This window comes from Dipodomys spectabilis, unplaced genomic scaffold, assembly GCF_019054845.1.
Source record: "Dipodomys spectabilis isolate Male_0828 unplaced genomic scaffold, ASM1905484v1 ptg000669l, whole genome shotgun sequence".
Classification (NCBI taxonomy): domain Eukaryota; kingdom Metazoa; phylum Chordata; class Mammalia; order Rodentia; family Heteromyidae; genus Dipodomys; species Dipodomys spectabilis.
Genome location: NW_024871346.1, coordinates 3462501 through 3490073, shown reverse-complemented (window position 1 = coordinate 3490073; position 27573 = coordinate 3462501). Strand labels below are relative to the sequence as shown.

Here is a 27573-nt window from a genome sequence, read left to right as displayed (position 1 = left end):
TTTGGTCTCCAGCTCCAGCTCCATGGCTCGTTTAGCAGAGTGACCCTGCCAACCTCTAAGATTTCAGGGCCCACACAATAGAAATGGAAATACCATTTCTTCCCTGGTGGGCTGAACATGATTACGGGATTAAAGCATTAAAAATGCTCAGTATACTTCCTCTGACCTGTCTGTCTTGTCTTCGTGGACAGGAAAGACATGTACATAGAGTGGGAGGAGTTCTGTGCAGACAGGTGCTAGGCTAGCTCCCGACGGCCTGGGCTTCCCAGCTCCCTAGAACACAGAGGTAGCCATGGAGAAGCAACTAGGAGAAGGGAAATACTGCTGCCACCGCGCCTGCCACACACAGGAGACACAAAGGTCCTCTGCGGGCCCTTCCCAAAGCTCACACCTCATCCACAGCAAGAGAGCCAAAGAATAGAGGCGTGAGGTAACCCACGGTCATGAGGGAAGAAAGGACACTTCCCAGTGCTTTCTAAAACCTCCAATCAGATAGCATCTGGGTGACAACTCTAACTTGAGCACTACTTGGAAATGTTCAGTTCGCCAAAAAAAAAAAGACAAAAACACACAAAACAATTGAGCTTCTGTAAAGCTTTGCAGAAGCTGAACTGAACTATATAATGACAGGAGGTGCTAAAGCTGAAATACGTGTCCTCAAGCAGAATCCATACAAAAGCTTTCCTTTGTTTCTACAATCACTACGAGGCCGAGCTGCACAACACTGGGAAGAACCAGTGCATCAAAGATGCCACGAGGCTTCCAGCACTAACATGGCAGCCAATCATCGCTCGAAAGAATTCAGCACTCCCTTTGCTTCTTGCATGCACAATACATGAGATGTCAGTCCTCATTATTCTTCTAGAAAGAGAAGATTCCCATAGATGCAATTAAGGCCTAGCGTCCTCCTGGGACAGAGGACTCTCCGTGATGGTTTTGTAACAAACACCCAGCAGTCTCCTGAGAGGCCCGCGTGGAAGAAAGCTGCTCATCTTCCACCCCCTTCATCCTCCCAGAGACAAGCGTCCACCCAGACTGCACATATGGAGGGTGCAGTGTCAAGTTCAGACTTGGGATGGAAGCCTGGTCAGAATGCTGCTGCAGGGATACTCTACCCTGAACAACGGTCATGAAGGCAGAGGTAGTCTTCCTCACTACCTTCTCCCCAAGCCCTGCATCTGCCTTGATCACCACTGTTGCCACCATCCACGTGAGTCTCATGAACGTCAGGAGTACAACAAAAACCTTTTGGCGAATGAATGAATGAATTAATGAATGGCAGCCTTTCTGTCACTGCCACCCTCTTAGCCGAGTCTCCCTTCTACTGTCATCTAACTTAGGCCACTGAGAATCCTTTGTGGCCCTACGCCCTTCACACAAGCCTGGCCACATGGCCCTAGCACGTCCCCAGGTTCCGTGATGATGTAAAGTTAAGTCCTGATGTTCAACCATGAGTAGAACCTGGGCTTCCTGAAACCCAGCTCCCACGCCAGAGCCTCTCCCTCTTCCACGCTTCCCACTTAGAAAGCCCAAGTTCACCAACAGGAAAGGCCCCTGAGCCTCTCCCGTCACAGTGGAACCCATCTGCGGAGGTCAGCTGTCTAAGCCACATCTGTCCTGAAGTGTCCTGTAAAGAAACCAGCACCGTAAGGTGATTACAGATGGCCAGCTCAGCAGAACAACTCCCAGTCCATGCAGTACCTAAGACCTGCCGCCTCAGCACTGGGAACCTGGGATGCTCCCGGGTCAGGACAGAATGCTGCAGGAACAGTTTAGTGCTTTTGTTGAATCCCCCCTGAAATGGTTTGAATTAACTACTACTTCATTAAATAACAACTACAAGCTAATAACGCTAACTCAACAGTAACTATTATGCACTGATGAATCTCAGGATCTACAAAAAAAAATCACCATCTCCAAAATAAGCATGGTAAGGCAGGGCTGAAGGCACTGCTCAAGTGTAGAGCACCAGACTAGCAAGAGTAAGGCTCTAGAGAAATCTGGGGAGAAGGGCCGGTCACATCACACTTCTCAGCAGAGATTCTACATTCAGTCTCCAGGAGTTTAAAGAGAGAAACAGCACTAGGCAAACTCGGCACCTGAATGGTATTACTGTGACTACTGTATCAAGAATAAACCGAAGAGAACACAGATGGTAGCGAAGCCACAGCGATAATCCAAGAAATACTCAGAGTGATCCAAATATGAGGTGAGAAAGACACGAATCAGGGACAACTCAGGTTGTGGCCTGTGTACCTGCAAAGCTGAGGAACACTTTCCACCATGGACACGAGGTGAGGAGGGACGGTGGGGATCAGGTACTATATATCCCAAGTGTGAGGTACCTGTCAGCTAGTGGTCTAGCAGGCAGAAGGGTATTTCCATCTGGAGTTAGGTACAAGGTCCAGGCTGGGTTTTATGCACCCGGGAATTACTCATAGATAAAGGGTTATTTAGAGTCGTGGATCACCTAGGGAGGGAAAGTGTGTAGGCAGGAAAGAGGTATAAACACGACTGCTTAGAGGTCAGAGATGAAGAACCAGCCAAGGAGACATGGATGGAACAGCTGGCGACAGCACAGGGGAACGGGGGATGTGTGGTGTCCTGAAAAATAACCAGTTAGAAAGTGGATCAAGGAGCACAGAGCTGAAGACTGCTGTAGGCCAGGAAGATGATCCTGGGAACTGAACAGTGGGGTTAGAACTGTGTCCTCTGACAATGTGGAAAAGAGATGTGTGTGAATAAAACATTACCAGAGTCCAACCATCACGCCAACGCCACCACCGCTAGGGTCTCACTAGACTAGGTAGACTGGCCTCAACTTGCAATCCTTGCAATCTTCCTGCCTCAGCCTCCTGCGATTACAGGTAATCACCACAAGGCTCAGTTATAGTTCACTTAATTCTAACACATCCGAATGCCTACTTCAACCACTGCCTTTTCCTATCTGAACGTCTGTTTCACCACTAGCTTGGTGGCAGTGTCTTGTCTTGTTTTCTTTAGTATCTACAAACAAATATACTGCATTCTACACATTCACTGCAGCGTTAACCAATGACTATAGAGAGCCATCAACACGGTTGCAGAAAGTCTTCCTCCTCTGCAAAACCTGCTTACGTAACACCTGACCAGGTTCATTCAAGGACGCACATTTTTCCAGAATTCTTTTTTTCTTTATTTGTGTTTGAGCTCTACGTGGGGAAATACTGATGTTTTTCACTAGTTCAAAAAAGCTTTCAATTCAAAGGCTGGTAATTCATATGGAATAAAATATTCATTCTGAAAGTAAACACCTTTCTCCTCAGTCTCCTGCAAGTCAAGGTGGAGGGGAAGGGGGTGCAGAAGCCTCTGCTTTGCCAGGGCTTTAAATCATGGTGTCTACGACCACTGTGTAGTAGAATGCTATGAAAATATTCATTCTGAAAGTAAACACCTTTCTCCTCAGTCTCCTGCAAGTCAAGGTGGAGGGGAAGGGGGTGCAGAAGCCTCTGCTTTGCCAGGGCTTTAAAGGGCCATGGTGTCTACGACCACTGTGTAGTAGAATGCTATGCATTACTGTAGAGCTGTGGAGCAAGTGACAGGCAGTGCTCCACCGCTAAGCTACAATGCCATCCCTAAGACAATGCCCTTGACCGCAGCTGTGCGAGACCGCACCCCTGCAACGGTTCCGTGCGCTTCATACCCCTAAGACGTGAAGAGAAGCACTCAAGTGCTTGTCTAGCACATCTGAGCCCTGGGTTCTATCCTTGGTGCTGGGAGGAAAACACAACCTGCTGGAAATGGCATTATGGGAAGCAAAGACATGGAGTTAGGGGCCTGGAGTGGGGACCCTATAACATGCCGTTGGGCTCCTGAGGCCCAGAGGCTGGAATGACAGGACAGAGCTGCCTCTGAAAGGGAAGAATCCAGTCTCTTCGGCCCGACTTCCTGGTGTTTACAATTCAAGTCCCCTTCCCCTAGGACATCTGGGCTCTCAGACAGGATGACTGTCTGGAATTTGTAGTCAAGGCTTCTCTGGCAGAGCGAGCAGCTGCTGCTGAGAGGTGAGGAAGGGCAGACGAGTGCTCCGCTCGGCGCCTGCGCGTGGCGGGACTCCATCACCGCTGACTGGCGAGGAGCAGTCCCCAGCGTTCACAGCAGCCCTGCCCACCCGCCAGCCACCGACAGGCTGTTTGTCCATTCCAAGCAAGTCACAAGAAGTCAAGGATGCAGAGTGACCTCTGCAGAGGTGAACTTGTGGTTGGTGACAATTTCTAGGTGTTCTGCTTCCTTCCAAACAAGCTGGGTTTTGCCAAGGGAAATACATTTTTTTAATTGACCATGTTTTGACTGGGGGTGTAGCTCAATGGAAGAGTGCTTGCCTGGCTATGAGTGGGGCCCTGGGTTTGATCCCCAGCACCACCACAAAAATTGGGAAATGCTAGCGCTCAGTAACAGTTGTGATCATGAGGCAAGGCCCACAGTATCCTAATAGTTGAGTTTAAAACCTGACGTTGTCCCGTGGCTGTGTGACTTCAGTACGTTACTCTGTCCCTCAGTTTCCCTATTTGTATTATATAGACACCACAGGGTTACAAAAATTAATATTTATAAAACACTCAGGAAAGCACACAGCACTTGATAAGCAGGAGACATTGTCCCTGCTACAGCTGACAATGAGGGACTGGAGCTAATTCACTGGTAGACTTGTTTTCCTGGCAAACTAATATATATTAGGCTCCAGGTTTGACCCCCGGCACTACAAGAAAACAAAATGGAATTGAGAGCTGAGCATGGTGGTTCGCTACTACAATCCCAGCAGTCAGGAGGGCCATGAGTTCATGGAAGAAGACAAGGAAGAGAGGGTGAGAGAGAGAGAAAGAAAGAGGGGGGGAGGAGGAGAAGGAAAGAAAGATACAAGGAGAGGGAGAGGGACAGGGAGAAAAAAAGCAAGCAAGCAAGAGAAAGAAAGAGAAGGGAAGGAGGGACGGAGAGAGGAAAGAGAAGAAAGAGAAGAGAAGAAAACTAGCCAAAACCTCAAGTCACCTCTTGATCTACCCTAGTAGGTGGTGGCAAATGTCCCATAACCTTACTTAAACCAAAAGGACCTGGAGAAGTACTTCCTTAGTATCCAATTCCTAACCCTTGGTTTGCTCTTCATTTCTGAATACTGTGCATTGTGGTTCTAATAATTCAGAGGAAATATTTCCTTAAGTCATTTCCTTAAGTCATTCCCAGTTCAAGAGTTTATTGATATTGCTCCAATATATCCATGGCATGAGCTCCACAGGCGTAGTACCTGTCACCCAACCACAGCCACCCCTGGGAAATATTTATACAAGAAACACGAATGCAATCCCATGCCCACTAGGGTGCTGGTATTGCAAATCAGCGCCCCTAGAGGGCTGGACCTCCTGCTCATGCACTTCCCTCCCAGAAAGACAACGTCCAAGCTTGTGGGTTGCAGGCTGAGGCCCTGCTGGAAAGAAGATGTTCTATGGCGCCAGGCATGGTTCTTGTCCACAGGATCTAGCCGTAGCCATGACAACCACAAAAAAAGTGCTTTGGGTATGATTGATTACTCCTTGTCATTATTATATATCTCTTTGTTCTGCCTTTTGCTGTATCATCATCTCACAGTTGAGAGTTGTTATTATCTGTGTGTTAGATTGTTTTTCCTTAATAGCAAAAGGTCAGGCTTGAAGCTCAGTTCATTGTTGTTCTGAGTAAAGAAATAAAATATATGCAAACATTTCCATGCTCATCACACAGTCTAAAATGCTCTGGAGTCTGGGAGACATTGGTAACCGGGCTCACGTCTAAGGAACCCCCAGGTAAGGAAGACAGGGTGGGGGACACTGCACTTCCCTGAATGACACCAAGTTCAAGGCACTGCTCTAGAAGCAGCCCTGAGGAGGGCTTATGCATGCCAAGTGGCTGTTTTGGCTTTTCTTTCTTTCTCAGTTCCCTTTTTCACATACGAAACACTGTGTATTCAGTTCATTGAAGAAAGTCAAATTATGAATATACAGATGTACAGATAGCTCTATAAAGTTATAAAAACATACGGCAAGGGCCGGGAAGGTGACTCAGTGGCAGAGCGCTTGCCTTGTATGCATGAGGCCTTGGGTTCAATTCCTCAGCACCACATAGAAAAAGTCAGAAATGGCGCTGGGGTTCAAGTGGTAGAGCGTGAGACTTGAGCTGAAGAGCTGAGGGACAGCACCCAGGCCCAGAGTTCAGGCCCCACGACCAACAAAAAAATCAAACCAAATTAAACAAAAATGTACGACAGACAGAGGTGTTTGCTGGTGAGAGCTGGGAACCAACGGCCTCGCGTCAGAGAAGCGAGGGTCTGCGGGGCGCTGGGAGCAGGGCAGGACCTCAGCACGTGACTTCATGTCCAAGTGAAGTCTTACAGAACCTCTAACAGAAAGCCACCCAGGGCCAAGACAGTTAACCTGTGCCCCCAGCCTCATGAGCAATTTGGTGTGAAATGAGCAAGAAGCAGGAAGAGAGCGCCTTATCCAGGATAATCCATGGCCCGATCACGGTGCAGTCAGATCAACGGAGCATTGCTTCCAGACAACTCTGAACACCTGGGAAGGGTTTCTCCCGCACAAAACCTCTCCTTGTAACACCAGGTACAACACCTGGTTGTACCTTCGAGACTAGCAGCTTGGCGAGAAAAGACCATCCTTAAAAAGAGACCTTGAACATACACAACCCAATGCAAAAACCTGGGTGAATGGGAGAACCTCTGCAGATAGCTGCTGAACGAGACTGCTGTGATGCAGTATGGAAGGCATAGTGCTGACATCTTGCTTCCACAGAAGGGTACGACTGGCTTGTGTGTGACTTAGCACATCCATTCTTAAGGACACAGACATAGTTTAACATGGTAACAGTGGCCATAAGAACGTTTAAGGTCACAAAGCATTATTGAACTGCTTTTCTGCTAGACCAGTTTTCCCTTCTACAATTTGTGTTCTCAAGAGTTTTGAAAATCATCCTGCAAAAGAGTGTTTATAAATTCAGCTGGCCAATCTATAAAAACAAATAATGAAAAGAACGGAGTTACTTCATTAGGAAAAGGGATGATCAGAGAATGGTTCTAAATTCATATAATCTAGTAGAATAGCCTCATCGTTTTGTACTAATCAGGTAAATAAGGAATAGAATAAGCTTTTAAACTGGTTACCCACAGGGCAATTTAATGCAATACAGAATTCTAAACTGGCTCTCCTACTCAAAAGGAAAAAAAAAAATGATTTTTAATTAAGGGCCTTACTGGAACAACACACAACACTAAAATACAGATGGCAAAGCATTAAACCCAAGTTAAATTGGCTAAAGTTGTTCTCAGAGACTATTCTTGTTAGAAAATACATATTCAGTTATTGAGGCATAAAGGATTATAAAATGATTTGGAGAAATTATTTTGTGCATGTATGTTCATGTACATGTACACAATATACACTATAGATCACCATATTAAATACATGAACTGCTCTGTAATAACTTATTGTATGAAATACATTACGTGGCTTTAGAAACTGAGCAAATGATAAAGAGCAGAGGGTAAACAGGTCAACCTGGGAACAGGTCTAGGACGTTCTTTATAGTATGCTTGCAATTCGTGTGCACAATAGAATTACGTGTAGGTGAAAAGCTTTGTGGGGGCCATGTTCGAGAGGAGCGAAGGGTCTGACGCTATCTCTGAGCCAGGTTTCCCAGGTTTCCCACCAGGATTGTCTTACCTAGGCCTGAACAGCCTCCACACCCAGGAGGCTATTTGCCTCAGCCTGGCTTTTCTCACAGTTTCTGACAACTCACATCAGTCAGAAAAGGAAGAAAAACAAATTGTGCCATTTTTTTTTTTTTTTTTTTAATGTTGGTTGTGGGGCCTTCACTCTGGGCCTGGGCGCTGTCCCTCAGCTCCTCAGCTCAAGGCTAGTCCTCTACCACTTGAGCCACCATGCCCCTTCCAGCTTTTTCTGCTTATGTGGTACTGAGGAATCGAACCCAGGGCCTCATGCATGCAAGGCAAGCACTCTACCACTAAGCCACCTTCCCAGCCAGGTGCCATTTCTTTTGTTACAAAAGAAGTATTGTAGGTGGCATGAAAGTCCAGAAAACTCATAAGGAAGGAAAACACCCATACCCGTCACATCACTGAAAAATAATTGTCATTTTGTCATGTTTCCTTTCAACTGTTATTGTAAAATTTAAAAAAAAACTTGGGTGGTATTACAGAAACTGTAGCCTTTTTCTTTGACATAATAAAAGACAATAACCTCGTGAAATCTTCCATGCCGACATAAATATCCCATCATACAGATAGGTCTTAAGTCACCTAGCAATTTCTCGAAATATTGACCACTATTTCCAGTGTTACACACAATGCGGAGTTAAAAATTTCAGGCCTTTGTGCTTCTACATTTTTAACAGTATTACTGTCTGCATTAAATGGAATTGCAAGGCCAAATGGTATTAGCATTTTTTTTTCAGTCTTGGGGCTTGAACTCTGGGCCTGGACACTATCTCTGAGCTCTTCAGCTCAAGGCTAGCACTCTACCCCTTGAGTCACAGTGCCACTTCTGGTTTTCTGGTGGTTAATTGGAGATAAGAGTCTCAGGACTTTCCTGCCTGGGCTGGCTTTGAACCACTGCGATTCTCAGATCTCAGCTTCCTGAACAGCTAGGATTACAGGCGTGAGCCACAGGTGCCCAGCTGGTATTAGCTTTCTTAAATCACCATCAAAAGGCCAAACATTTTAGAAAAGAATACACCTTTAGACTTAAAGGGAAAGGACTTACTTGAATGGGATTACTGAAAGAGGGCTGGAATTCCATTTAGGATTTAAAGAAAAGGAAAGTTACTATCATGAATGTAAACTATAGTCTTCAGGTCAAACTTAGCTCTGAGACAAGTAAGTTCTGTGAGCTAACTTTTGTCTTTAAAAGAGGAAAAGAACAAAATATTCCAGCCTGTATTAAAGACATACTGGCTATTAAATAAAAGATGAAGGGCCTCTGCCTCTGATGACAAATACACACTCTCCTGTCACCCAGGGGAAACTCAGATTACCCTCAGGGTAGAAAATGAGATTCTAAATATTGAAGTAGAAAAATTTTTTTAAAGTATGTATGTGGAAAGTGATAGGAACTGAAAACCAAGGTTCCAATTAAAATTTTGCAAAAAAGCCTGTGTTTACAAGTTGCCCTTGCTCTATTTTCTTAGAAAAAGGAAGGGCCCCAACAGTCAGGAGATACGGTGTCTAGTCCCATCTGTCCTGAACAAACAACCAGACTCTTGTTTGGGTCAAACCTATTCGAATTCAATTTCCTCACTTGTTAAGTAACACAGTCCAACCAAGTCCCTAAGGGTAACTCTCGAGGCTCTCATTGTACAACATTCTCCAGTTTTATAGGTGGCAGGAAGAGTGAGAGAAGTTCCATCTGAATGTCTCAGGCTTAATGGAATGAGGAAAACCTTTTCTCTAACCTGACAGACCCAGCCTGTGGACAGCTCCCCCCATGCCCTGCCCCAGACCGGGCTAGGAGAGCCCCCCTTGAGCACTGAGCCAAAAGATGCCAAATCAGGAGACAACAAGGACAACTGCACCCCATGTTCACTGCTGCACCGTTCACCACAGCCGAGTTACAAAACAGCCCAGATGGACAATGCGATCTTGTTTTAAGGTGATGTGTGTGTGGACCTGAAACAATCATGTTAAGTATTTCAGGCTCACAAACACAAAGGACACATTTTCTCTGGTGTGGAAGTTAGATCTAAAGTATGAATGTATACGTAAACAAGATAAACAGGGTCATATGTGCATACACACAAACATATTAGCTGAAGTATGACATATGCAAGAGAGGAATCCAACGATGTAGCGCCCCTGAACAACTATCTTGCAGATGGGCAAAATGAGTACCGAGCTGGGACAGGTACTGTCACTGGAGTCAGGGAGTTGTGAGGCCAAGGGGCGGGGAAGGAGGAGTGGAAAGAGGAAGAAGGGTGGGAAAAGTGCAGATAATGGTCAATGTACACATGTGAACATGGAACTAGGTAAACTGGGGTGTGGGGAGGGAGACAGACGGAGAAGAATGCTGAAAGGGCTGACATCAGCCAAGGTGCCTGGTCCTCAACAGCTGGGATGCTGGATGGAAACCTCTTTGTACAACCACTCAGGGACGGGAGGTCCAGGAGCAAGAAGGGATAGGACTCACCGTGGCCGTTGCAGTAATAGATCCACTTCTCCCGGTTCTGGGTTGGAGTCACAGATTTCTTCAGCCCGGCCTTTTCCACAATGGCACTGGGGTCCTGCCGGGGCCCCTTTTTCAGAGTCCTGGAGCTTTTCCGGACACTGCACACCACGATCACCACGAGCACCAGCAGCAGGAAAAGCACGATCATCCAGGGCAGGTGCTCGTTGATGTCAAAGTGCCTGTGGAGGTTCTGCCTGGGGTGGCCCCTCGCGGGGCCCTTGATGGGAGTGCTGGACTTCTCCCCCCCGGTGGCCTCCATGGACGGCAACAGCTTCAGAATGTGTCTGTGGTGGGGGCCTTGCTGACGAGTGACCACCTGAAGGGCAGGGAGGGTCTGGTTCCCGCCTTCCTCCCTGCTGGCTGAGCTCCTGTTGTCAGGGACTGTCCCTTCCTGGATGCCACTTGGTACCTTTGGTCTAACGGAGGCAGAAGAGTTGGAGTCTGTTGAGTTCATGCCTAGAAAAAAAGAGTAAGGAGGAAGGGAGAGCTTTTCCATATTGGGGTCTATATATTCCTTACCCTTCCGGGTCATCGCCAGACTGAGCTGGATAAGGAAGAGATGCTGGCTGGAGAGTAACTGTAAGTCGTATTGCACATTTTCTACTTTTTACATAAAGTAATATCTGAATAGCTCAACTCACTTTTGTATAGCCAAAACAAGTTTACCCCCAAAAGATCTGAGCTTCCTGGCATATTCTGCTATACAGAGGTATAGTTTAGCACTCCAATTAATTGCTTTGAGTATCCAGAGAATGAGCGCAAGTTTAATTCCTGTTTACTCTCTTCTTTCTCCCCTTTAGATCATTTCATGATGCCATAGTAAATGTGAGCATGTGGCTATGCTAAAGGACTCAAATGGTCAGTGAATAAAAGAAGATAGACATTCCTTAGTAGCCATTATCAACAGATTAAGTAAAAATGGGGCTGGCTTTCCCCATGCAGTCTTCACTAAGGAGTGTGAGAGACCCCAGATACAGGGGTCTACGTCAGCCCGTGAGAAAGTCTAGAGTGGGCCACAGGAGCTCTTTGGACCTGTCACTTCATTTCAAAATGGTAGCCAAGAGAAGGCTCCCCCTGTAGGTGGAAAGCCAAGTCACCTGACAGGAGAGAGCACGAGGTAACACAACTCAAGGTGGTTACCGTCTCAGGAAAATTATATTCACACAAAAGAATGCAAAAAGGCTCAATTTTATATTCTGCTGGAGGATCAAGTGGAATTTCAGGAAAACTCAGATGCTTAAAAAAGAATGCAGTCAAGATCATTAGAAAAACATGAAGAATTCATCTCCTGATCTGGGTACAATGGAACCTATTTGCTGTTGCCTGAAACTTCTAATTTTCCCTCCCATTCTTGGCCCTAGCTTGCATTAACCATTCTTCTCTCCCTTCTGAATGTAATGGCATTCTTGCTCCTCACTACGTCCTGCTAGGATTGTGTCTAGGTGGAAAACCTTTTCATCTGGAAGGAACCTTAGACATTTAAATTGCTTACAATTTAAACAAGACCTGAAGATGTCAAGTCACAGATATAAGTCAAACACTGTCCCTCTCTCTGTTCTTATTTTCTAGCTTGATTGTAACCTAGGTTTTAAGTGTTTAACCTCTCCTAATTAAAAAAGAAAAACACTTGTCGGAGTTTAAATCTTGCTAGTTAAGTCCAAAGAGCCAGATTTAATTAGCAGCAGAAAAGAGCCGCCTTCTCTAACGTCTGACTTTGGGAAGCACAAAGTGAGAGAGCATCCCTGGTGCCTCTGTGGACGCGAGGCCTGCTACACGCAAGTCATCCACGAAGCTGCATTACCTTTGGGCGCGTACGTGGAGGAAATGACTTCATGGGAAGCCCCATGCCCCGAGCGTGAAAAGATGGCTGTGTCAGGAGAGGGGGGGGCTGGGCTGGAGAAGGACGGGCGTGGGCCACAGACGTTGTCTGCCTCCTTGGTCCCCGGCTTGACCACCACCAGGTTCTGACTCAGGCAGTCTGTGTGTGCTTTACATTTCATCACGGTGGAAGGCACATCGGAGAAGGTACCCCGGGCACACTGCTTACACCGCACATCCTCATTCTCTGTCCCTTTCTTCCGCACGCCCCAACCCACAGGACACACGGTGTGGGGGGCGCAGGTGCCATTCGATTGGAACATGCCGGGTGGGCAAGTGCATTCTCGGTCAGTCAAGGCAGCACAAGGTAATTTCTCAACCATCAGCCGTGGGCATGGCTGGCTACAGTCATGGCATTTCTCGATGCCATTCTCATGCCTGGTAAAAGTCCCCGGAGGACAACTGGTGCACACACGCAGGCTCGTGTTGGTACAATGCTCGGAGACATAGGTTCCTGCTGGACACTTGTCACAGGTTAGCACCTGGCCCGTGGCACGGTCAACATGGCGGTATGTGCCTATGAGATTTGGGGCTTTCTGCTCTGGTTGAGCTGTGATGGTGCTAAGGGATCCAAGCTGAAAGAAAGAGAACAGGTGGAGGGACAAAAACCACAAGTTATTAGGCGGTAACACAAAAGGACCAACAATTCCCACCCCTATTAAATCACCCCTATTAAACATCTGGCCAGCGCCACATCTGCTCAACACAAATGCTAGCATCCGTGAGTAGAGTAGGAGAGAAAGCAAGACTCAATTGTTCCCTTAGCATCTGACCTACCAGATGTGAGCCTTAGTTTTAGTTTTCCCTCTGCAAACTGCTGCTGACAATGACTGTCAAAGTGATTCTAAAAATCAGTGGAGAGCCAGATGGCATCAGCGGCTTACACCTGTCATCCTAGCTACTCAGGAGGCTGAGGTCTGAGGATCAAGATTCAAAGTCACCCTGGGCAGGAAAGCCCATGAGACTCTTATCTCCAATTAAACACCAAACAAGGCAGAAATGGAGCTGTGGCTCAAGTGGTAAAGCACTAGCCTTGAGCAAAAAAAGAGAGCTCAAGTGAATGAAAGCACTTTCTAGCCAGTATTAAAACTGCTGACCTGGGCATGGGGACACACAGCTGTAATCATAGCACTCAGACGGTAGGGACAGGAGAGCAATGAGTTCAAGGCTAGCCTGATTATACACTGCAACTTGTCTCAAAACAAAGGAGAGAGGAAAGATGGGCAAGTGCAATCATAATAACTGATGTACCTATGTGCAAATCAGGTAAACTGAGAGGTGGGTGGGGTTGGGACAAATTGAGGAGAACGATGGAAGGGGTGGCATTAAATACACTGTGCTCGCAAACTGACGTGCTGAACTGAAACCTCTCACACAGCAACTCGAAGCTAATGTAACAAACAAGAATTAAAACACAAAACCACAAATGCAGCTCAGTGGTACTGTGTTTAACTTAGTGTGCAAACGTTCTGCAAAAAGTAAATTTTAAAAAGTGCTAGGTGAAAATCAAAACCCCAATACATGGAGAGTTGTTGCCTTCCGCTGCCCTCTGGCAGACGCGTCATTCCTTCATACAAAAACAAAGCACCTGAGAATAAGCATGGCTGCCTACTTGGGGCTTCACCTACAGACGGAACATGACTTTCTTTTTAAAAGTTTCTTCTATGTGAAGATAGTCTTTCATCTTGGTGCTGTCTCTGAGCCTTTGTGCTCAAGATTAGCTTCTACCACTTAAGCCACAGCTCCACTTCTGGCTTTTGGGTGGTTAAATGGAGGCAAGAGTCTCATGGACTTGCTGTGGGGATTGGCTTCAAACTGTGATCCTCAGATCTCAGACTCCAGGTTCCTGAGTAGCTAGGATTCCAGGCATGCCTGTAACCGGTGCCTAGCTTAGTCTTTTATTGTTTTGTTCCTAAGGTGAAGGGTTTTCAAACTGAACTCAGAAGAGCACTAGACTCAGTTCATATGTCTGCCAAGGAGTGTAAGGTAGATGCTTAGCGCCCCACCCACCCATCTCTACCAAAACCCAAGCTGCCCTTCTTTGTCAAATCTAATCAGTTCTCTAGGAGTTCACCTGAAGCCTTCCAATCCCTGAGCTAGGGTCCCCTATGAGCTCCCATCCAGCTCCACCTCAGCAGCTCACCGCCCTGGGCTCCCCAGAGGTACCACTCCCCTGGAGGTGCATGGGCGGGGAGGAAGGCATCTAAGAAAGACTGTTTGCCTTAGACCTTTCCCCACTAGCCTGGTCACGATTTTTGGTTTCTAACAAAATTAAAACCCTCATTTCCAAACATGATTCTTAGATTAATGTACTGAGTAAGGGAGATAAAGGGTATTCAAATTTAAATTAGCAGGGTCTCTGTAGGATGTGAAACCAACCAATGGGCAAACACTGGAAAAGGCAGACGCAGTCACTGAACAGAACAAGAGAATGGGCACCCAAAGCCTGGGAATGGGCCCTACTAATCCAGATCCACTCAGAGGTTCATCAAAGCCTCCGGCACCAGATGCAGAACTGAAATTCCCTGGGAAAAGAGTCTTAAACTTCCTATCCCCAGTCTCACCCCCTGAGGTCACTGTGAGGCTCACAGATCAGGAATAATGTGCTTTGTCTTTAGCTCTACAGTTTGTTCTGTTTTTAAGCTTTCTGTGTGATGCTGATGCCCAACTACATTTTGGACTCCCTGAATTAAGTGTAATGTATATATATATATATATATATATATATATATATATATATATATATACACACATATATGTAAAATATATGTATATAATATTTAATATACGTTTGTATGTAACATATATATTACATTTGATATATTTCCCCCCCTTTAGTTCTAAGATTCTGAGTCGTATTTTTAACACAACCCAATCCTATAGTCATTCCCTTGTCTCTTACCCAATCTGGCACATCTAATGGTCTTCATATTTCTTATCAGTATTTTTAAAACAAAAATAAATGTTCCTGAGCTTCTTATAATCAGGAATACAGAAAATCCCTTTGCATAACTACTTAAAGATAGTAAAATAAAATTTGGTAATTAAAAAGAGAAATATAGAATAAAAGTATTTAAGCCTGCTCAAGTCCATTCATCTCCAGAGACTGGCTCAGTTAATTTTCCTGATAATCTGAACACATGTTCTTTAAATTAGCTATGTCTGTTGTTTTTGGTTTTGTTTTAACAAGTTTTACCTATGGGCCAGGCTTTACACGTGATTTGCTTCCATTCAATTTCTTTTTTCTTTTTCTTTTTTTTGGCAACCATGGGGCCTGAACTCTGAGCCTGGGCGCTGTCCCTCAGCTCTTTAGCTCAAGGCAAGCGCTCTACCACTTGAGCCATCGAACTTCCGGCTTTTTCTGCTTAGGTGGTGCTGAGACCTCAAACCCAGGGCCTCATGCATGCAAGGCAAGCGCTCTACCACTGAGCCACCTTCCCAGCCCCTCCACTCAACTTCTTAGTGTTCCATCATTGAATTCTTTTTGTACTGGAATACACTGACCATTTCCTTCTTAACAGTCAAGTTCTCAGGACTGTCTCTAACAGAGGCCATAAAGATTGCCTCTTGTCCCTGTCCATGTATCTATTTTTCTATCTTCTCTTTCTCCTTTTCTTTCTCATCCCCAACCTTTTCTTTCCTTCTCATTTCAAATACCAAATACAATCACATGGCTCTGTCTTTTGACAAGTACTTTCTTCCACATCAAAAGAAGTCTCGATGCATAAGAACTCGTAACTTGGAAACTCTATTCATCTTCTCTTCCCTATTCACTAGAATCTACTATATATGTATTTTCATATGTGGAAACCTAGAGTAGAAAGAATACAGGGGGGAGGAGGGAGACTATTCGATGAGAGAACTTATATTTTTGTCTAAACTCTGTCTTAAAAAAAAAAAAAATCAGCCTGACCTCATTTTATTTGCTCGCCAAAACAGCAGGTTGTATTAGCTAGGGCTGTCTTCAATTCCATCCTACAAAGTGCTGTGCTTACTTACCTACGGGCTCTACCTTCTTAGCAAACCTTTCTGATTGTTCCTAGACATTCGGATTCCAAACAGATGAGCCACCTCTTCATCCCATTTCCTGTTCCTGGCCATCATAGCGGAAATTAATTACAGACTGTTTTGTAATGTGTGCTGATGACCCACAAATGTATATACTTAGGTTGCTGTAATGACTTCAAGCAGCTCAAGGCCAGGGACAGCCATGTCCCTTGCTTGTTGAACCATCTCAATAATGAAGATTGTGGAAATAATTAGCAAAACATCCTCTGAGCCGGAGGGCAGCAAGGGAAATCCAACACGGCAATTCCTCTTATAAACAAGTTTACTGGAATCCAGACATCATTTACGTAGGTGTTGCCTATGGCTGCTTTCATGATGCAGTAAGAACACCAGGCAGCGACAAGGGACCACGTGACCCACAGTCTCTCAACAATCTGACTTTTTATATATTATATACTAGACACACACACACACACACACACACACACACAAAACACTACACTACACTTGACCAGAACAGACAAAAGAAATACCAAATACAAAGACCAACTGAGTCACAGAGACCCTTAGAGCTTCCCTTAGCACCTGCCATGGGTGCTGAGGTCTCTTCTCTCCACCCACTCCAACTCACACACCAATTCTGATCCTCTCCAATGACCTGGGAGCTTTTGTGCTCAGGGCTAACACTCTACCATGTGAGCCACAGCTCCACTTTCAGTTTTGTTTTGTTTTTTGTTGGTTCTCATAGACTTTCCTGCCTGGGCTGGCTTTGAACTGAAACTCTCAGATCTCAGCTTCCTAAGTAGCTGGGATTACAAGTGTGAGCCACCAGCATCCAGTTTTTGGTGTTGTTTTAAAGAAAGGCAGCTACAGTGAAGACTGTAATGCAACCAAATTGTTCCTGCTACAGACAATCAAAACATGCTGCAGATGACCAGAAGGCAAAGGCTGCGTACCCTTACAATCTGAGCAGCACATTAAATGTCTAATATTAAGGCACTGATATTTGGAATTCTTCAGATATGAGAGGAGGAAAAAAAGAAAACAGGAACAAAATTGCTTCAAGGACAAAGCTTCCGCTTCCACAACTCACAGCAGAACAGTTCCAGTTATGTTATATAAACCTGGTCAGCTCTGATTTCCTATCATCCTCTCTGAGTTGAAAAAAAAAAAATCTGCTGTTGCCAGGGCAAAAGCAAAGACTTAAAAAAAAAAAAAAAAGCTGGTGAATATGGAGAATGCCAGGGAGAGAATACGCTGACTGCAGGGCCAGAGGGAGGGGAGCTCAGGAGATGCCGAGGAGGGGGGTGGAAGGGGGGGTCCGGGGGGGGGACGCCATCAAGCACAGCGATGCTGCAATGCAGCGGCCATGTGCCATCTGCACGCTGTGCCCACTGCAGAACGTCACCTTCCTCCAGCACAACAGTGATTTCTTCCTTTTGTGTGTGTGCCAAGACCGGAGCTTGAACTTGGGGCCTGAGCACTGTCCCTTAGCCTTTTTGCTGAAGGCTGGCACTCTACCACTTGCACCACACCTCCACAACCATGAGGTAAGTCTGGTGGACTCTCCTACTCCTGCCTGGGCTGGCTTTGAACCGCGATCCTCAGATTTCAGTTTCCTGAGTAGCTACGATTGATTACAGGTGTGAGCCACGGATGGCTGGCTGCCTGCTCACCACAGCTGTTCCTCAGCCCTCCACCTCTCTAGGGATGCCAAGTGTTGACTTATTTATTCACTACGTTGTAAATGAACCAGCATCATGTGCAAGACTTCAGGCAGTGATGGGGGCGGGGGGGGGGGGGGGCACTCCATACCTCGCTGAGGATTTACAGAAGAACAAATAAACCCAGGCAAGAACAACTTTTCGGGCTGGGAAGGTGGCTCAGTGGCTCAGTGGTAGAGCGCTTGCCTTGCATGCATGAGGCCCTGGGTTCAATTCCTCAGCACCACATAAGCAGAAAATAAAAAAGCCGGAAGTGGCACTGTGGCTCAAGTGGTAGAGCTAGAGCGCTAGCCTTAGGCTGAAGAGCTGAGGGACAGCACTCAGGCCCCACGACCGGACCCAAAAAACAAAACAAAAAAAAAAAATTAAAAAAAACAACAACTTTTCCAGCAAGTGTGGAAACTCTGGCATTAAAGTAAAAAAAAAAATCTATCTGAATTTGAGGTGTGCCAAGCAAGCCCAGCTCTACTAAGTACCAGTTGGCATGATTCAAGATTTTATTTATATATTTATATATATATATATATACATACACACATATACGTATATACACGTATACATAGATGTGTATATATAACGATATAGATAGACAGACGCTCAGTCTCTGCCTTAAGTTCCTCAAAAACAGCTCCTAATCTCAAGGGTGATGTGAGTAGCTTTTGCAGGACTGACCACAGATGAATGAGGGCTGAAGACCCTTAGGAGACTGGGCACCAGGAAAAACTAAGGCTTGACTACGGACTTGTAGCTTTTAGCCACATCCCCAACCTCCAAGGAGTAGAGGAGCTGAAGGTTGAGCTAATCACCAATGGTTATAATGATGTAATCGATCCTGTGCCTTCATAAAACTCCAGAAAGGCAAGGTTCAGAGCTTCCAGAGAGCTGAGTGTGTGCGCAGGCCGGAGCATGCACGCATGCACGCCCACAGCAGACACGAGGATCCAACAACCCCCTCTATGCTCTGCTCTCTACCAGACTGCTCATCAGCATCCCAATGTAAGAGCTTTTATTAATAAGCTGCTGATGTAAATAATGTAAGTAAAGTATTTCTGAGATTTGGGTTTTCACACTAGCTAGTGTTCTTTGAAGCCAAGGACAGAGGGTTAATAGAAAGGAATTTTCTAGAATGTCTACTCAAGAGTTGAGACAGAGGACTGCATGAACAATTTCAAAGGAAACTACCACAGAGGATGGTGTTCCTACCAAAGAGAGACCTCTACATATCTAAATTAGAGACAGATAAGTAAATTAACATGATAAACTCCAGGGCTGGCAGGTTTGTGGAGTAAAAATCGCATTCATTGGTGACAAGTGGCCCTCTAAATTGTCTTCCTGAAGACAGGCTGGCACGATGTAGCCCAAGCCATAAAACTGCTCGTTCATTTCCTCTGACCTAGAAATTCCACTCTGGAGATCACACCTGTGGGAAACCACCCAAAAGGCTGTTGGTTTGGACAAGCCAACTTGAACAGCAGCAAGCCACACACTCAACAACAGGAGGACGGCTTCACACACGAGGACAGCCGGGCCTGGGCTTTTACACGGCGGATGTGAAGGCCCGCACGCTGCCCTTCCCGCCACAGACCCAGGCAGCCGGCCTCCATCACAGCTTCTCCTCACCACCACCACCGGCCTGCCTGCCTCAGCAGCGCTCAGCAATTCCCTCCCACTCCCACGGAAGTTACAGCGCAATCGGTTTAAAAAGTTGGGAGCTGGGGATATAGTTCAGTGGTGGAGCACTGGCCTAGCATAATAAAAAGGCTCCGGACTCAATCCCAAGACTTGCAAAGATACAGAAAAGACTGATAAAACTTGAATGTGAATTTTCACTGCACTCAGATCTGGTGGAGACCACCAAGGGTGGCAGGCGACTTGGCTCTGCCCGTGTCTCCACCGCAACCCGAGCTCCCATTGCCTGCTCACCAAGCACCGAGAACACTGGCTGCCTGGACACCCAGCTCTTCACTATGGCTAGGGGACCCCACAGGCCTCTTTCCTACTGCTCTCCTCCTCCTCCTCCTCTAGGTTCCCACCCAACATCTCCCTTCTGTGAAACCCCAGAGGAAGAGACCAAGAACTCTTACTCGTACATATCCCTGAAGTCCACTTGTGCCTGACATTTAACAGATGGTCCACAGAGCTCACTACAAGAATGAAAAAGTACAAATGCAAGGGAACAAAGCCTACACACACACACACACACACACACACACACACACACACACACACACACACACACACACACACACACACACACACACACAGAGCGCCTAACACAAGAAAGTACACACACGAGTTAAATCCTTCCAGCTATCTGCCACCATTTTTCCCTTTGGGTCTCTTTCTCCTTCCCCAACCCTCTGATTTTCCCATTCCCAGTTGAGTAGCACTGCCCATTATCTAGGGTGAAATCAGATCACTGGTCTTGTCCCAAAGGTTCTTGAGGACACCAGAATTCCAACCTCTTTCCTAGAACAAATGATTAAACAAATTCCTCTCTGCCTTTTGTCTTTGTCTGGCCTATCTAGTCAAGCTTTCTAGAGGGATGTTCAAAATCTTGTTTAGCTGTGTGGTGCCAGTCAGTGTGACAACCCCCCCCCCACACACACACACATACACAATCATCATCATCATCATCATCGTCACCACCACCACCACCATCATTATCGGCACCTCTCACATTACCAATTTCAGTTTCTAAGAGACCTGAAATGAAAAGTGAACAAAAGAAATACCAGTAACAGATGGAGCAAGCCCGGGCACTTCTATTCAAATAATCAGGCTGGCAGCAAAGAACCCCTAAAATGTTCTCAGATTCTCAGAGTGAGGTGAAACCACATTACTAAGCAGAAAGCGAGTGTCACTGTTACTCACTAAGCAAATATTTTTCCAAAATGACCCACCTTGCAGGGAAGCAAAGCCTCCGCCGCCTATTTATACCACTCCCGCTGGCAGGAGGATCTTTCCATCTTCACGGTGGCGCCACAGCCAGTCCGAGTCGCCCCACAGAAAGTGCCCACCCTTCTCCTTCCTGTCCCTTCCACACTTGGTGCCCCTTACCAGCGGCCCTGCTAAACTTCCAACACCGCCACGGGGCGGAACTGTTCATCCGATGAAAACAGCAGGCTCAACTCTTGAAATTTAAAATATCTGGTACAGTGAACCATCCCCCTCCCCAATACTAGGCAGACGGGTGTGTTCGAAGCCACCCTGACCTAGCCTTGAATCTTCTCTCCAGTCCCCACCGACGGCATGACCACACAAGCCCTCAATCTTCATCCCTCTATGAACACGGGGCTAGCGCTTCCGCTTTGGGAACTTGTAAGATGTACTGAGATGGTCTGTCTGCGGCCCTTAACACAAGCCCAGGAGACCTCCTCAATAGGCAAGGGCTAGTACTATCAGACCTGTGATTGCCGTTAATAACCACTTCCTAATCCCGCCCCTTGGGCTATCAATGCCCAGGCCCTGTTGACTCCACCACTGCTCGCACCCGACTCCAGGACGCGTGGAACCACTCCTTGTCTCCCTCGTACACCCACAGGCGTACGTTCCTCTCCCAAAACAGACGAGATCTGCAAGTGGTGCCAGGTAACAGAGCCGCGTGGCTCTGCGTGGCGGAGGAGCGCAGGGAAAACGAGTAAACATCAGCACCCAGCTTCACCTCAGCTCACCAAGCACCTCTGGTTTCTCTTTATTTGGGTTTTGGACGGTGTGAGGCACCCGTGTCGAACATTCTAGAGAGAGGCTGACAGGAGAAGCTCCCTCAACAACAGTGCCACTGCTGCTGCCTTGAGTCAACAGCATCCACATGCAGATCCGCCCTCACTGCAGGGCTCCGGCCTTCGCAGGCTCTGTCAGGCACTCTGCTTCCTCACATTACATAACCTCTGCTCAGTCCTCCTCAGGCTAGGAAAAAAAAAAAAGGAGGTGGTAGGATGGCCAGGTGTCAATACACAAGCCAATTTCAGACTCCCTGTTGATTTTTTGGTATTGAACAAATACACACTGGGGGTGGGGCAGACTGTGTTTATGATGCTGTCCTACTCCGCCGTGAAGCCCAGACTCCTCTCAGGGCCCACACAGGACCATCTGCATCCAAAGGTCCACCCTGACTTGCTTCCGAAGCTCTGAAGCGATCAGGCATCATCTGTCACAGAAGACAAGTGCCGGAGTTTGCCAAGAAGTGGCTGGTGGCCTGGCATCACCGCAGTGTGCTGGGCCAGCATAGAGGAAGAAGGCCAGCAGGGTATTACCACTTACTGGAAAATAGGCATAGCTGTGTCCACAAGCAGGAGCCTTCACTCCGTCCCAGCCCCTGAATATATTGTCTGATGATGCATCTGTCTGTTTCCCGTCACCAAAAGAAAAATAATCATCATCATCAGCTTTACTTGAGCCAGTTAGAGTTGACATGCTGTGAAGGGCTGGCTCACAGGAAGCACATGACTCAGGAGGCTGAGATCTGAGGAATCCTGGTTCAAAGCCAGCTCAGGCAGACAGATCCAAGAGCCTCTCACCTCCAGTCAACCAGCAAAGCTCCAGGAGTGGAGTTGTGTGGCTCAAGTGACAGATTACCAACTTCGAACGGAAAAACCTAAGCAATAGCTGGAGGCCGAGTCAAGTCCTAATACGGGCACCAAAAAAAAACAACAAAAAGATCAAGTACAAAGTTCAAGTGTGATGTCTACCTCTTGACCTACCACTGAGAAAGCAGACTGCTCACAGAGCAGAGCCAGCCCAGAAGCCCACACGGCATCCTCCTACCAGCCAGCACAACCTACAACACACCGGGAAAACATCACATAACAATCCCCCTCCTGTAGCTAACGTGTATATGGATATATATACACATACACACACACACATGCACGCGCGCGCACACACACACATATTAGCGAGATGGTGGATCTGCACTTGAGTCTTATGGTCTTTTTCTCAGGTGAAAGTAACACACATTGTACTACAAGGAAGTATGTGTATGTGTGTGCACGCGCACGCACGTGATATTCAATGTGCATATATACACTGGAGGCTTCTTTATTTGCTCTCAATCCATGCAGTGGCTTCAAACACATGCCCTTGGTTCAGATGGGCAGTTTGATCCCATTCTGCACCTTCAGACAAGGGGTAACGCGGGCTAAAGCAGGACTCCTTCATTCCACCGCGAGTCCTGCCTGTGTTGCCTATCCCTCCCCATTCCTCACGTCCCCTAAGTCACTTGGCCTACTGAGGCGAGCAAATGTGATTCTGAAGGTGGACACTACCAGCTAACATGACTTTGAGTATTATCATCAGGAGTTTCAGGTCCACCACATTTTCTATGTCCAGCCGTCATCTCCTGGCCCACACGACCAAGAAAAGCCCAGTCCCTGCTGAGCTGCACACGTGGCCATAGGAGCAGCACCTTTGAGACAAGACCCGAGTTCCCGCTCAGCTCTGGTTCACTGCCAGAGCCTGTGCTTCGCTCAGAACACAGTGGCCGCCGCAGCTTGTTAGTTGAGAAAACAAAATAAATTTTAAGAAGTCACTCCTGCAGTGCAGCCTGCTTTTTCTCTCCACCAAGAAATCTAAAGTAATAAACCAGAAGTGTTTTAGGCTTCCTTCCAACTTTCACACTCTAGGACTGCAGAGTTTACAGAAATCACATAAAAAGGAGAGGATACTGTATAGATAATACCAGCTTTTCTTTTAAAAAAATAAAACGTTTGTAGCTCTATTTGTCCATGCTGGTATTAGGGCTTAACTCAGGGCTTTCTCTCTCCAGATGGCGCTTCTCCCTCGAGCCCATCTCCACTTCCTTTCATCCAAAGCGCCTGGCCTGAGTCACGGCAGGAGCCGCACCTGCCTAGCGAGCGCACCAGCGTGGCGCAAGAGCCTGGTCAAACGACCGGCCAAGGTCAGGAAGCAGAGCTCACCCCACCTCCGCCCGGTAACTGAGTCCCGTCATCAGCCTGGACCATACGGCACACAGTGCTGTGTCTGCAATTCACCGTCCTTACGACAGGAAGAAGGGATGTGCCTCTTCTCTTCTGGCCACCCACCTGGCCAGTGTTCGGTGCAGGCGGCCACTGCAAGCCCCTGAGGACAGGGCACATCTTCGACTCTATAGTGTCACATGAGGCAAGCCTTTCTAGAATATTCTTTTTTTTTTTTTTTGTCGGTTGTGGGGCTTGAACTCTGGGCCTGGGCGCTGTCCCTCAGCTCTTCAGCTCAAGGCGAGCATTCTACCACTTGAGCTACAGCGCCACTTCCTGTTTTCTAGTGGTTTATTGGAGATAGGAGTCTCACGGTGTCTCCTGCCCGGGCTGGCTTTGAACCATGATCCTCAGATCTCAGCCTCCTGAGTAGCTAGGATTACAGGCATGAGCCACCAGCGCCCGGCTTTCTAGAATATTCTTAATGCTGACATAAACCTAAAAGGTCTTATTTTACCTTGCTCCTGACTCGGGGCCTGCAACACATCTTTGAGCATCACACCCTCAGGTTCAACTCCTCAGCAAACCGGTCCCCATCCCGTAGCAAACCAAGCTGCGGCTCCACATCCCTCCCCACCACGCTTCTCTTCCATGACACTTCACTGTCAAGCAATTAGAATGTTAGCAACAGGCCGTGAGGCACCGGGCGTGAGAAGAACGGAGCCAGGGAGCGCAGGGTCTTCACGCCCAAGCTGGGTGGCTTCCAAGAGACCAGTGACACCCCTGGAGACTACTCTCTCACCTGCAAAATGGAGAGGCTGGCACTACCTTCTCCTGCGTCACACCTGGCATCTAGCACCTGCTCTCCATGTACAGTCACTACACACATACACAGCATGTGTACGCATAAATGTGTGTGCAAGTATATACGCATCTGCACACGAGTGTGTAAACATACGCGTATAGACATATCTATGTGGAGACACATATATGTATATGGCTGAAAGTCAGCCTGGGCAAGCAGTCTGTAAGATAGGAACTTCCAGTAAACCACTCAGAGAAAGCCGTCAGTGGCACTGTGGCTCAAGTGGTGGAGCCTAGCCTGGAGCACAAAGAGGCTCAGGGACAGGGACAGAGCCCAGGCCGAGTTCAAGCCCCAGGACCGGCACATAGCACATCAGATGCACACGAGTGTGAGTGCACACACACACACTCACACACGCACACTCACACACGTGTGGGTCTCAGGCTGGGAAGAGGAGAGTAAAGGCAGTCCTGCCTCTCCTCCTTCAGACCGCTCGCTGTTCCCAGGCACAAATGCACCAAGCCCGTGGGGTGTGGCCCACAAGCTTCCCATGCGCCCCAGAACTTCCAGGCTTACACACCTAACACTGTCACCACCATCTATGGGCAGAAGACGACTTTCCTGGGGAGGGGGGGGCCTGGGTCGTGCCTGACTGTAAATGCTCTGACCGCCATGCTCCCCTGGCGAGGCCTCGCCGCCCGCGCCCCCGTGTCCCCGTGTCCCCACCACTACCACCGCGGCGGGAGCCCGGGCAGCACGGATCCTCAGCCCCGGGCCGCCCTGGGCCGGGCTGGCGGCGGCCCCCGCACCCCCGCCCGTTTCTGGGGATGCTGGGGTGTCTCCTTCGGCCTTCCGGTTCTTTCTAGCTCGCCACCTCCGCGCTCCCCGCGGGGGGTGAAGGCCGGGAAGTTGGCGATGACTCCAGGGTTTGATCTCCTTCCTTCCACCTGTCTCCTCCACCTCGGACTGGGAAGGAGGGGGAAAAGGGGTGGGGTCCCCACGCGGACCCCCGGGCTCCGGCCGGGTGAGAGACGCCGGGCGGCCCGCACAGCCGGTGCAGGGCGGTGTGGGGAGGGCAGGGCGCGGTGCGGCGCGGGCAGGGTGCGGCGCGGCGCGGGCAGGGCGCGGAGGGCCGCCCTGCGCAGGCTCGGCGGTGGCCGGGACCACGCCTCGGCCGGCCCGGTCCGCAGCAGGTGCCCGGGAGTGGGGGTCCCCGGGCTCGTGTGGGAGTGGCGGGGGGGGGACCCCGGGAGGGAGGGAGGGGGTCCGGTGCGCACGGCCGCTGCGGGAGCGCCTCGGCCGGACCCCGCACTGCAACAAAGCGGGGACGCGGGGAGGACGCGGGGCGCCGGCTCCCGGGCCGGGACTGGGGTCCGGGAGGACCGAGGAAGACGCGCCGGGCCGGGCTGCAGGCAGAGCCGTGGCCCTGGCGCCCCGCAGCCGAGCCCGGGGACCCCGACGGGAGCGCCCGCGCGCTGCCCGCCCTCCGTCCCCGTCGCCCCGCGCGCTGCCCGCCCTCCGTCCCCGTCGCCCCCCGCGCCGGCCTCCCCGCGCCCGGCCTCCCCGCGCCCGGCCTCCCCGCGCCCGGCCTCCCCGCGCCGGCCTCCCGCGCTGGCCTCCCCGCGCCGGCCTCCCCGCGCTGGCCTCCCCGCGCCCGGCCTCCCCGCGCCGGCCTCCCGCGCCCGGCCTCCCCGCGCCGGCCTCCCGCGCTGGCCTCCCCGCGCCCGGCCTCCCGCGCTGGCCTCCCGCGCTGGCCTCCCCGCGCCGGCCTCCCGCGCTGGCCTCCCCGCGCCCGGCCTCCCCGCGCTGGCCTCCCCGCGCCCGGCCTCCCGCGCCGGCCTCCGCGGCACTTACCAAGACGAGGACGCCCGCGGTCATCGCGGCTCCGGCGCCCATGGCGGGGCCCGGGGCTCGCAGGGGCGCGCGGCGCCTCGGCGGCTGGGCTCGGCCGCGGCTGCAGCGGGCGCGGCGCCCATCTACCTCCAGCAGCCCATGGCGCGGCGGCGGCGGCGGCCGGGCGGCCGGGCGGCCGGGCCGGGGCCGGGGCCGGGCACCGGGCGGCTCGCGGGGCGCCTCAGCAGCGCCCGCCCAGCGGCGCGGGCGCCCGGGCCGGGAGAAGCCGCGGCGGCTGCGGCTGCGGCGCGCGCCTGCCCGAGTCCTCGCCCTGGCCCCGCCGCGCCTGCCCAGACCCAGCCAGGAGCGCCGGCCGCGACAGCGCGCGGGAGCCGCTGCCCATAGCGCCGCCGCCGCCGCCGCCGCCGCCACCGCCGCTGCGCCCGGCCCGCGGACCAGCTCTGGGCGCCGCGGCCGCCGGCGCGGGGACGCACGTGGGGCGGGGGCGGGGCGCCGGCCTTTGTGACGTCACCGCGAGGGGGGCGGCGCCGCCGCGCGGAGGCCCGGGGAGGGGGCGGGCGGGCGCGCCCCCTGGCGTCGCGCGCGGGGAACTGCACCTTGCTGCGCCGCTGCCGGGCTGAGGATCAGCCCAGGTCAGCCTGGGCTTCGAGAGAGATGCCCGTGTCTCAAATTAAGCCCCCGCCACGCCAGGTGCGGGTGGGCGGCTCACGCCTGTCACCCCAGCTACTCGGGAGGCTGAGGTCTGAGGATCGCGGTTCGAGGCCAGCCCAGGCAGGGAAGTCCGTGAGACTCTGATCTCCAGAAAAGTCAGACGAGGGGCTGTGGCTCAGGTGGGGCAGCGCCAGCCTCCGGCCCTAAAGATCAGGGGCCGCGCCCGGCCCCAGGACGGGCACCACATTAATAACTAAAACACTCGGGAGTAGACGAGCCCAACGCAGAGCGGCCCGCACCGCCGGCCCCGCACCCTCCCGGAGCGCCCCGCACCGCCGGCCCCGCACCGCCGGCCCCGCACCGCCGGCCCCTCCCGGAGCCGCTCTGGAACGCGCTGGCTCGGTGCCGTCGCGCCTGGCCGGGGCTGGCAGCGCTGCACGCGGTCGCACGAGGTCATTCTGCAGACCCCGGGCGAATGA

General features: G+C 50.0%; 1 protein-coding gene across 1 annotated transcript in view; it reads right to left on the bottom strand.

Annotated features, from left to right (window-relative positions):
* The window catches only part of Tnfrsf21 (TNF receptor superfamily member 21), a 50175-nt gene extending 23655 nt beyond the window's left edge, over positions 1-26520 (bottom strand). Inside the window, exons 1-3 of the mRNA XM_042671896.1 lie at positions 26444-26520; positions 12058-12709; positions 10218-10712 (exon numbers count right to left, since the gene is read on the bottom strand). Of these exons, the coding sequence (XP_042527830.1) occupies positions 10218-10712; positions 12058-12709; positions 26444-26485 (1189 nt within the window). The 5' untranslated portion in view covers positions 26486-26520. The remainder of the gene's footprint in view (positions 1-10217; positions 10713-12057; positions 12710-26443) is intronic.
* Between the last annotated feature and the right edge of the window lie 1053 nt (positions 26521-27573).